Source organism: Heteronotia binoei, chromosome 1 (assembly GCF_032191835.1).
Source record: "Heteronotia binoei isolate CCM8104 ecotype False Entrance Well chromosome 1, APGP_CSIRO_Hbin_v1, whole genome shotgun sequence".
NCBI classification, from domain to species: Eukaryota; Metazoa; Chordata; class Lepidosauria; order Squamata; family Gekkonidae; genus Heteronotia; species Heteronotia binoei.
This window is the reverse complement of record NC_083223.1, coordinates 252,472,817-252,484,826: the sequence shown is the minus strand read 5'-3', so window position 1 is coordinate 252,484,826 and position 12,010 is coordinate 252,472,817. Positions and strand designations below refer to the sequence as shown.

General features: G+C 44.1%; 1 protein-coding gene across 1 annotated transcript; it reads left to right on the top strand.

The window, feature by feature from the left end:
* Positions 1-1,849: 1,849 nt before the first annotated feature.
* On the top strand, positions 1,850-7,357 carry LOC132581556 (toll-like receptor 5). The gene is made up of 2 exons (XM_060252865.1): positions 1,850-1,961; positions 3,335-7,357. The coding sequence occupies exons 1-2, from the start codon at positions 1,904-1,906 to the stop codon at positions 5,278-5,280; spliced, it is 2,004 nt and encodes a 667-aa protein (XP_060108848.1). The 5' UTR covers positions 1,850-1,903; the 3' UTR covers positions 5,281-7,357.
* The last annotated feature ends 4,653 nt before the right edge of the window (positions 7,358-12,010 follow it).

Sequence of the window (12,010 nt, the reverse complement as noted above, 5' to 3'; positions counted from 1 at the left end):
TCCAGAGATCTCAGGGCCTGAAGTAGTATATGTCTGTGTTAGCAAATTAATGGATCTCAAAGTTCTTGCATCTCTCTCTCCCCATGTGTCTGGGACAAGCGATGCTCTGTATTCTTGGTGCTTGGGTGGGGGACACAGTGGAAGGGCTTCTAGTGTCCTGGCTCCACTGGTGGACCTCCTGATGGCACTTGATTTTTTTGGCCACCGTGTGACACAGAGTGTTGGACTGGCTTCTCTTATGTTTTTATGACTGCCTGGGCGTCAGCATGTTCCAGTAGTTGCCTCCCATGTAATTTCCCTCACTTGAAATGGCCCCAGGGAACTGCTGTTTGCCCAGGTTGCAAAACATAAACGTAGCCATCAGTATATAATATAGCCCCCAACAGTTCAAACAATGGTTCCCCCATGCTGTTTCAGGACAGAAAAATTGCATAGGCGGGGAGACTTAAATCCCCCCCCCCTCTCCCTAGGGTTCCTGATCCAAATTGGGACCATGCACACCTGGGAATTAAGTTACGAGTACTAGAATCCATAGAACACATATGATCAACAGGACCTGGCAGGACACAAGAATTTTGTAAAGTGTAGAATGGTCCAGTCAGTTCTTTATAATGATAGATTTCAGATGCTACATTAAGAACCAGTATGTACTGTGGTCTACCACAAATACTATGCAAAATCCAAAACTTATTTTAGAAAATAATAAAAAGAAAGAAATGTGTCTCTGTTTTTTGGTAGTGGTGGAAAGTGCTGTCAAGTCACAGCAGACTTTTGGCAACCCTGTAGAGTTTTAAAGGCAAGAGATGGCCAGAGGTGGTTTGCCATTGCCTGCCTCTGCATAGCAATCCTGGACTTCCTTGGCGACCTCCTATCCAAGTCCTGACCAGGGCTGACCCAGCTTAGCTTCTGAGATTCGACAAGGTTGGGCTAGCCGGTGAAAGCATTCCCCCCACCCCCACTTTTCCTTGCAATTGAAACAGTGGTCAAACTTGTTACCATGCCTCAATCACAATTTGGTAGGAGAAACACGAGCCAGACAGTTTTTGGCCCACATCCAGCTCACAAAACAGCACCTGTCACAAAGACAAAAAAAAAAAAGGATAACGGGAAACAGATGACTGCATTTAATAGCAGGACCAGAGGTCATTTCAAGTGGCATAGCTCCATGTGCTGTAGGAAAGTACACGTTCTGAAATTTCCTCTTCAATGTACATATGATGCTACCTTATATTGAAACAGACCATTTAGCTTCTTTTTGACTTGTCTTTACTAGCAGTGGCTCTCCAGGGTCCTGGGCAGAGAAAGGTCTTTTACAAGACCTCCTTGTCTTTTACGAGACATGCTCTGCCAGTGAGTACAGGACTTCACATTCATATGTTAATGTTCAAACCACTTCCCAGGTATAACAATATTGCAATCCCAATAACAACCCTATTAATAGGTCAATATCCCCATATTGCAGATAGGGGGCCAGTGCTAAGGGAAAGTGGCTGGTTTAAGACCGCTGAGTTGGTTCATATAAGACTCAAACTGGAAATGCTTTAATTCATAGCAGAGTCTCTTAACTTCTACAATCTCCACTCACAGAAGCCCTGTGTGTACCTGAATCTAGATCTATATCTAACTCAAAGTACAATTAAGGCTCTGTTGACCTCAGGTGTCTTGTTTGTGAGTTGGCAGCTTGGTGGTAATGTGGGAATGCCAACACTAGGAGACAAGAAGGGCCCGGAGGGGAATTTCCTTTGCACTTCCCCATTGTACATATTGCCAAATAATTGTTTGAGTCAGTGTTGGGCTGTTGACGTAAAGCCTAGTGTCCTGAGAAGCGGAACACCTCACTCCAGTGGGGTTTATATGGGGCAATGACTGCTGGAGCCTGAAAAGAGAGAGACATCTCCTTTGCATGGGTACCACAATGCTGAGGTTTCATGACGGAGGCCTGTTTTGTGGGGCTCAAAGAGGTGAGTAATGAACGATCATTGGAGCTGAGGCCACCAGCCTGGAGACAGGAAAGGATTTGTGGTAGGGAACGGATAGCCTATAATTCGGTTGAAGATAAGAACTCTGGTTTGTTTCCAGCTCTTATTTCTAAGCTTTAAGAGAAGTACACTTTGTAAACTGTAAATAGGTGCTTGCGCTTATCTCTGTGCCTTGACAAGTTTTAACTTACTGATTTCTGAAGATCAGGTTACTATTCAAAGGAGAAGAGCTGAGTTTTTACTGGTCAGTTGGTAGTCACTGTGAGTCCAATCACACTTTGCACGCATAAAGTTCCAGGTTTGGACTGTAGCATCTGCAACTAAAATAATCCCTGGGGCTCAGAAACACATTGCTTTGAAAGTCTCAACTATTTAATATCTGACTGTCATATCGCTGCTAAAGGCACAGGAGCCCTGCCAGGAAAAATAATTGGCCACCCCTTGAGGTTGAGGAAATGCGAATGAAAGAGTCTTCAAGGCCAATTGTAACAAAGGCAGCTATTTCTACTGAGGGGGGGGGGCGTGTCTTGTGATGAATGGCAGCAATAGCTTAACCTACCTTACAGGTTTGTTGTGAGAATGAAATGGAGGAGAGAAGCAAGATGTCAGATGCTTTGGGTCTCCATTGGAGTCAGAGGCAGGATATAAATAAAGTAAATAAATAAGTGTTCGGAACATAAGCATTACCCCTGATTTAAACCTCCCTTTTGAGGCTGCCTGTAGGAGCCACACTTGGAGCGGGACAACAGCTGGAGGAAGAGTTGATCTGGAGCTCTCCTAGTTTCTCTTTATCATTATCTTGGCTGCTGTGTCCAGGCTGAGGCAAGGCAAGGGACTGGCTCATATTAACAGAGTCCCGGTGGAAGGGTTTCAGGTCTAGCAGTGTACTGGAACTGCCAAATTCCTGTCCTAAAAAGTGTTGCTGTTCAACCTCTTGGCAAGAGTAGCTTCACTTATTTGTTTGTTCTTCTTTATTTCTGCTTTCTCTAGAGACCTGGTGGAGTTCCACTTCCCTTCAGCTCTCACTAGCTGACAGTTAATTTCATGGTTTGCTCAGAAAAAAAGTTAATCGTGGGCAATGGCCGTTCAGTGGCGCCTCCTTTCCACAATACTTCATAGTGACAAAAAAACCAGCATGACAGATCACAGGCCTGCAAATGTTACGGCCAAGAGCCACAGCAACCAAGCTGGTCACAGGCCAATAGATCATCTGTCTCAAACTGAATAAGAGAACTTCCTACCTTCCAGCATTTCACAAATAGATCTAGGGGAATTCTGAGAAGTGTAGCTTCTAGGACTAGTGTACCTAGATAATTAATGACAAATGAATAAATAACCTTCTTTTTAATTTACAGTCCTCTTTTGTATGGCCATCCTTTCACTGGCTGTCTTGGGTTACACTGCTGATGTCCCACGCCACTGCCATCATACCATGATGAATTTTTGGCTAGCAGCCAATTGCCAAGCTCAAAGCCACAAGACAGTTCCCAAAGTTGACCCCTCCATAGAGGTCCTCCTGCTGAATTTTAACCTGTTCTCCACCATCTTAAATTCTACTTGGCCCCAAATGGATTCCCTGCGGATGTTGTCCCTTGGGAAGCAGTTGGGAGGATCACTCTTTGTGGGAGAGAGGGCCTTTCAGAACGTGGCTGGTATCACATTTCTGGACCTTGGAGGCAACAGGAATGTAACGCTGCACCCTGCTGCTTTTGCAGGCCTGACCAAACTTGAAGTGTTACTCTTGGATTTTAATGGCTTTGATGATAAAGTTTTGGAAAATAGTTACTTCCAGGATTTGGTGTCCCTGAAGAGACTGGATCTTTCTGGAAATCACATCCAGAGACTGAGGCCTGATTCAACCTTTCAACAGCTTGGAAAGCTGAGCTTCCTTCAGCTGAAACTCAACAGAATTGAGAGGATTTGTGGGGATGACCTACAGAACCTCAAAGGCCACCATCTTGCCTTGCTTGACCTGTCTTCTAACCGTTTGCTCTACCACCACACCTGCACCAACCCTTTCCACAACATCACACTGGGGACCCTGGACATCTCTTCCAATCCATGGAATGCAATGCAAGTTGAACAGTTTTTCACAAGCTTAACTGGCACACATATCCAGAACCTCAAGATGCAATACTCAGGGGCAATTGGAAGCTCATTTGGTTTCCGTAATGTGAAGGACATTTCAGCTAGGACCTTTTCTGGGCTACATGACAGTGGTACCTTCTCCCTTGACCTGTCCCACAGTTTCCTGAATGAACTAGTCCCCTCTGTCTTCTCAGCTTTCTCAGATCTCCACATCCTGTTCTTGAGGTCCAATAAGATTACCGAGATTCATGATGGAGCCTTCGTCAAGCTGAATCAATTGCAAGTTCTTGATCTCTCCAACAACATTCTTGGGGAGCTGTACACAAAAGCACTCAAAAGTCTGAGGTCATCACCCCTTCAGAATCTCAACCTGAAGTCCAACCACATTGGAATTGTTCAACATGATGCTCTTGTGGGGCTGAATTACTTGCAAATCCTTGACTTACAGGACAATGCTCTCTCACAGGTACCAAAGGGCAAACTCCCATCTCTGCAGCGTCTGATGCTGGGGCAGAACAGGATCGGGGACACCTGGGGCATTGAGCATCTTAGTCAGAACCTTACACACCTTGACCTCTCCTCCAACCGTCTGAGTGACCTGGGGCAGCTCTGGGAGCAGCTAGAGAAGATTCCCTCTTTGCTTTTTCTTAATCTCTCAAACAACCACTTGGCGAGATGCTTCAGGATCCGAGAAGGCCCCAGATATCTCAGAGAACTGGATCTTTCCCATAACAACCTGGCAGGTATCTGGAAAGCAGGAAAATGTGTGGGCATCTTCCATCATTTAGAGAGGCTGATGGTCCTGAATCTCAGCTCTAGCAGCCTCAAGGCCTTGCCTAAGGATCTTTTTCAGGGGTTGGTGTCTCTGCAGACTCTGGACCTCTCTGAGAACCTCCTGTCCTTACTTCCAGAGGAAGTATTCCTTGACCTGCAGTCTTTGCGCACCCTCAGCCTCCGTGGGAACCCTATGATGACCCTCTCACCATCCATATTCCAGCCGCTGATTTTACTGCAGACTTTGGATCTGCAGGAGTTGACCTTGTTTTGTCACTGTGGCCTTGCCAACTTGCAGACGTGGCTGCAGAGCAATAGCATGGCACTGAAAAGATCTGTGGCAACAGGGATCCCTTGTCTTCTTCCTGCTCCATCTTTCACACAGGTCTCCTTGTCCTGGTTCCTCCACAACAATTGTAATGTGCAGGGCTTTTTTTGAGCAGGAACACACAGGAACGCAGTTCCAGCTGGCTTGGTGTCAGGGTGTGTGGCCTAATATGCAAATGAGTTCCTGTTGGGCTTTTTCTACTAAAAAAAGCCCTGGTGATGTGTGGTAAAAGGACCTCCTCACCATACCACAAATTGCAGCAAATTGAATTGGAAGCTGGGGAAAATAAACGTTTGAATTTGCATGCTGCTAATGCTCAGAGGCTTGTTTAACACAGCCTTCTCAGGTGCTACAAGCTACAGAACATGCCTCAAAGCCAGCTTTCTGCCTGTCTGCTTAGAAAAATGGCAACAGAGTCCACTATGGACGCTGATATAAGCCCTATGGTAAACCTCCTCTAACAAGGAGGCATTTCTATCAACTGAACTGAGCTTCCTCGCCTCACCCAGTGTTCCCTCTAAGCTGAGTTAGTGTGAGCTAGCTCACAGTGTTTTTAGCCTCTGGCTCACACATTTTTGTCTTTGCTCAGGAAGGATGGCTCCAGAGCAAACTAATTTATGCAATAGCTAAAGTGCTCTCTCACTATTTTAATGCCAGTAGCTCACAAAGTACAATTTTTGCCACAAGACTACATATCTTACAGGGAGCATTACCCCATCCAACTCTCCATACCTTCTCCCCAAAATGTTAATCTTGGTGGTGGGCAGTGCTGGATTAAACCCTGTGGAGGTCCCTGGGCAGTCAAAATCTCAGGGCTTCTCTCACAAATTATCTCCTGCAGGCACCTTCTCGAAAGCCCCTTTGACAAATCTGTGGTGGAGAGGCAGAGAGAGGCTAACTGGCCCAGGGCCCCTAGAGGTGTGGGGGCCCATAGGCTGGTGCCTACTCGGCCTATTTGTTAATCCGGCCTTGGTGGTGGGGATTAGCATGACGAGTGAATTGGAGGGCTTCTGTGAGAGGGAGGAAACTATGAATCCACCTTTTGTTAGTGGAAGTTTACAGTGTGATCCAAGCCATTATTTCTCAGACAAGTATTCTATAACTGTTTTAAATAGGGTTATCAAGTAACTCCCCCCCCCCAGCATCCAGGAGAGGGTGGGAGGTAGGTTTGCCAGATCCGGGTTGGGAAGCTCCTGGAAATTTGGAGATGGAGCTTGCATAGGACAAGGACCTCAGTGGAGTACAATGACATAAAGTCCACCCTCCAAAGTATTTTCTCCAGGGGAACTAATCTCTGTAGTCTGGAGATGAACTGTAATTCCAGGAGATCCCCAGGCTCCACTTGGAGCCCAGCATCCCTATTAAATATGAATATATTTTTTCTGAGATCCTGTGCAGTGTCACATTCTCAGTGGAAGTGCAATTTCCACAGGGCTTCTATTGGCTGGCCTGGTCCTAATTGAAGTGCCAATTTTCCTTTCCCCTTACCTTAATTGTTTACAATGCAGTGCAAAATCAGGCAGATCTGGGTTCAGATCCCTCACACAGACATTAAACTCCTTGGATGGCCTTGAACCAGTCATTATCTCTCAACTTAACCTACCTCACAGGATTGTTCTGATTTTAAATGTTTGCAGAGTGATTCTCCAGAGCTGCTCATCTGAGCAAAGCCTTTTGAAGTCCCCACTACAAATGGATAAGATTAGTAGCTGCCCCTACCCTGCATTTTCTGTAGTGGCTTTCACCTGGTGGAATGGCCTGTCTGATGAGATCAGGGGGGTTCCACACTCCTATCGTTCCACAGAATGCACAAAACAGAATAGTTCAAAAGGGCATTTTTATAAGGTGAATAAGGTTGTCGTTGATGCCAGTGTCACATAAGGCAGTCTTTGTTGCATATATTATTATTATTATTATTATTAATAATAATAATAAGTTGTATTTATTGAATTGTTTTCTAATGTTTGCAATCATCCATTGTATCTAATGTTTCACTGCATTGATCTCCAATCCAATCCTATAACTCCGGGGTTATTGTCTACATTACACTGTGTTTGTAGCATGGGGTTCTTTAATTCTGGGTTGGCTGTATCTGTTATACCTGTTCTTAAATCGTAGTTTGCCTTAAGTGTCAGTGAGAAAGATGGACTAGAAATGAAGCAAATAAATGTTATATTACTGTGCAAAACTGATGTTGGTTTATTTTGCTCTATTTGATAGATAGATAGATAGATAGATAGATAGATAGATAGATAGATAGATAGATAGATAGATAGATAGATAATTTTATTTATATCCCGCCCTCCCCGCCGGGGCAGGCTCAGGGCGGCTAACAGTAACAGTAACATTCCATTGTATAAAAACAAGGTTACATTCAACATTAAAATTCTAATAGATTTAAAATTAATTACAGTTATAAAAGTGCTAATGCTATTGCTATTTGTTCTTTATTATGATGGCGGTATCATTAGTACTTAATTTTCTACATCATCGAAAGCCAGTCGGAAGAGGAAAGTCTTGCAGGCCCTGCGGAATTGTTCAAGATCCCGCAGGGCCCGCATTTCCTCTGGAAGTTGGTTCCATAAGCTCGGGGCCACAGAGGAGAAGGCCCGATTGCGGGTGCATTGCAACTTCACCTCTCTTGGTCCGGGGATAGTCAGCAAGTTTTTTCCAGCTGACCTCAGTGCTCTCTGGGGTTCATATAGGGAGAGACGGTCCCTATTTGGCTCATAATGAAGTTGTGATTGATGAACTGTATAACTTGTGTTACGGTTTTACAGTGATTTCTCTCAAGAATCCTGTCACAAACTGTAAAAGACCCCATTATTATTATTATTATTATTATTATTATTATGAGTCCTTGTTGGAGAGAGAGGATATAAAATGTATTAATAAATCAACTAAGTCTTTTAACCAAGAACATCCTCTACAGTTGTATTGTGTTTCCTTATAAACCATCTCACTGGGAACAAATAAAGTATCAGTATTATGATATGCTAAAAGATACATGATATTCAGCCACAAAACTGTATAAACCATAGAAAACATACATAGTGTTATCTGTAGCTAGGCACTCTTTCTGAACCTATACATAGATGCCATAAAGTCCTTTGAAAGGGGTTCTTTCAGGTGTGCAAAAATATGTTTAAGAGTCCATCAGTTTCACCAGACACCAACAGACTGAAAAGCACTTGTATGATATTCTCCAAAGTCTCCTCTACCCAAAAGTGCTTGAACAATATTCTCCAGAGTCTTCACTGCCCAACAGCTGTTTCAACAAACAAAATGAAGTCTTTATCAAGGGCCAAGAGTAATCCTCTTCATAAAAAAATATTAATAGTATCAATGAGCTCTTATACAAAATCTTGTATATCCAAATTATTTAACTTTCAGAATGTCAATCAAAAGGAACCTGTGTATTCACAAGTCCAAAAGTCTTTTCTCCAGTTCAAACCAATTCAGACACAAATGCTGCATAAGGGGGTAAACCCACTGTCCAATAATAAAGCATTATGTCTTCACTTTTAAGGTATCAAGACCACATCTGAAGAAAGCTGCAAAATATAGTCCTGGACAAGGGACTACAAAACAAAGAATTTAAGAGTCTTCTTCATATGTGGTCTTGATACCTTAAAAGTGAAGACATCATAGTTCATTATTGGACAGTGGATTTACCCCCTCTTTTGTGGCATTTGTGTCTGAATTGGGGTTGAGCTGGAGAAAAGGCTTTTGTTTGAATGACAAAAGACTTTTGGACTTGTGAATACATGGAGTTCCTATGGATTGACATTTTGAAAGTGAAATAATTTGGATATATATAATGTCTTGGATAAGAGTTCATTGATACTATTAATATTTTTGGATATGTGTATTTAATTATTTGGGGTTATGATACCAATGGTATTTTCCATGTACCACCTGGAGGCTGGCAACCCTGTGGGACAGCAAGGCTAGCCCTATGTGAACCCAGCTAGGGTGAAGCAAGGCAAAGAAGGGGTTAAGAGAGGAACAAGGCTCAGAGAAGGAAGGGGCAGTACTGGGCTTCACCAGCACAGGTGGACCCCAAATACAGGAAAAGAAGGCGAACTGGCTGAGAATGGCTAAGAGGGGGCAGAGGAGATGAACCTCAAGGCAGTAGTGGGGCAAGCTAAGGCTACCAGATAGGGCTGCCAGTTCTAGGTTGGGAAATACCTGGACATTTTGGGGGTGGAATCTGGGGAGGGTGGGGTTTGGGGAAGGAATTCAGCAGAGTATCATGCCATAGATCCACCCTCTAAAAGCAGGAATTTTCTTTACAGGATCTGATCTTGGTAGAGATCGATTGTAATAGGAGATCTCCAAGTCCCACCTGTAGGTTGGCAACTCTTCTACCAGACCTGGGCAGGCCTAGTAAAACTGTCCCATAGCAGTGTGTGCCTGCTTGCCCCCGCCTTGAGATTCAGAAGAGGCAAACGTGGTGGAGTGAAGGGAACTGTGCTCACAAGGAAACCTGTGTGGATTTTACTGATTCCAGTAGAGACACTTAAGGTGAACTGTTGCATGCATCTGCCTGACTCTCTGCTAGGATTAGACAAAGAACAAAAAGAAAGGGGGGGCTGAACCCAAATTTAATCAGTGTAATAGAGGGTCAAGCTACCTATAACATAAATGACAAAATGTGTAACATTTATTCTAGAACATACACAAAAATGAATTTTAAAGCATTACTTCTGAATATCAGACTGTACAAAAATTTGCAAACAAAATACAATTTCACATATGCATTTGATGGCTTTTGGCCTCTATAAGAACATAAGAGAAGCCATGTTGGATCAGGCCAATGGCTGATCCAGTCCAACACTCTATGTCACACAGTGGTAGGCTTCCCAATCCCCAGGTCCCAGCGGGGGATCCCCTGGTTTTACAGGCTTCCCCCCTCCCCCAGCCAGCTGGCCGGCGGGGGAAGCTCCACCCCCATAGCCATTATGCACCTCCAGGAACGATTCCCATAGGGAATGATGGGGAATTGATCCGCGGGTGTCAGGGGCTCTGGGGGCGCTGTTTTTTGAGGTAGAGGTGCCAAATTTTCAGTATAGCATCTAGTGCCTCTCCCCAAAATACCCCCCAAGTTTCAAAAAGATTGGACCAGGGGGTCTAATTCTATGAGCCCCAAAAGAAGGTGCCCCTATCCTTCATTATTTTCTATGGAAGGAAGGCATTCTAAAAGGTGTGCCGTCCCTTTAAATGTGATGGCCAGAACTCCCTTGGAGTTCAATTATGCTTGTCACACCCTTGCTCCTAGCTCCGCCCCCAATGTCTCCTGGCTCCACCCCCAAAGTCTCCTGGCTCCACCCCCAAAGTCCCCAGATATTTCTTGAATTGGACTTGGCAACCCTACACAGTGGCCAAAAAAAAAATTTACATACACACACACAAACACATATATATACACACTGTGGCTAATAGCCACTGATGGACCTCTGCTCCATATTTTTATCTAACCCCCTCTTGAAGCTGTCTATGCTTGTAGCCGCCACCACCTCCTGTGGCAGTGAATTCCACATGTTAATCACCCTTTGGGTGAAGAAGTACTTCCTTTTATCTGTTTTAACCTGACTGCTCAGCAATTTCATCGAATGCCCACGAGTTCTTGTATTTTGAGAAAGGGAGAAAAGTACTTCTTTCTTGTATTGTGAGAAAGAGAGAAAAGTACTTATTTCTCTACTTTCTCCATCCCATGCATTATCTTGAAAACTTCTATCATGCCATCCCGCAGTCGACATTTCTCCAAGCTAAAGAGCCCCAAGCGTTTCAACCTTTCTCCATAGAGAAAGTGTTCCAACCCTTTAATCATTCTAGTTGCCCTCTTCTGGACTTTTTCCAATGCTATAATATCCTTTTTGAGGTGCGGTGACCAGAATTGCACACAGTATTCCAAATGAAACCGCACCATCGATTTATACAGGGGCATTATGATACTGGCTGATTTGTTTTCAATTCCCTTCCTAATAATTCCCAACATGGCGTTGGCCTTTTTTATTGCAATCGCACACTGTCTTGACATTTTCAGTGAGTTATCTACAACAACCCCAAGAGCTCTCTCTTGGTCAGTCTCTGCCAGTTCACACCCCATCAACTTGTATATGTAGATGGGATTTTTGGCCCCAATGTGCATTACTTTGCACTTGGCCACATTGAACCTCATCTGCCACATTGACACCCACTCAACCAGCCTCAACAGATCCCTTTGGAGTGCCTCACAATCCTCTCTGGTTCTTACCACTCTGAACAATTTAGTGTCATCTGCAAACTTAGCCACTTCACTGCTTACTCTCAACTCCAAATCATTTATGAACAAGTTAAAGAGCATGGGACCCAGTACTGAGCCCTGCGGCACCCCACTACTTACCGTCCTCCACTGCGAAGACTGCCCATTTATACTCACTCTCTGCTTCCTATTAATTAGCCAGTTTTTGATCCACAAGAGGACCTGTCCTTTTACTCCATGACTCTTGAGCTTTCTAAGGAGCCTTTGATGAGGAACTTTATCAAAAGCTTTCTGGAAGTCAAGGTAAACAACATTTATTGGGTCCACATGTTTGTTCACCCCCTCAAAGAAATGAAACAGGTTAGTGAGGCAAGATCTTCCCTTACAGAACCCATGCTGAATCTTCCTCAATAACTTGTGTTCATCAATGTGCCTACTCATTCTGTCCTTGATAATGCTTTCTACCAACTTTCCCGGTATTGAAGTCAGACTGACTGGCCTGTAATTTCCCGGATCTCCTCTGGAACCCTTTTTAAAGATGGGGGTGACATTTGCTACCTTCCAGTCCTCAAGAACGGAGGCAGATTTCAATGA

What these genes read in the sequence shown, in the direction of transcription:
- LOC132581556 (XM_060252865.1), top strand. Translation starts at nt 1,904, where the DNA reads ATGGGTACCACAATGCTGAGGTTTCATGACGGAGGCCTGTTTTGTGGG. An exon ending in GTTTTGTGGGGCTCAAAGAG is followed by an intron (nt 1,962 to 3,334) that starts GTGAGTAATGAA and finishes TTTAATTTACAG; the next exon opens with TCCTCTTTTGTATGGCCATC.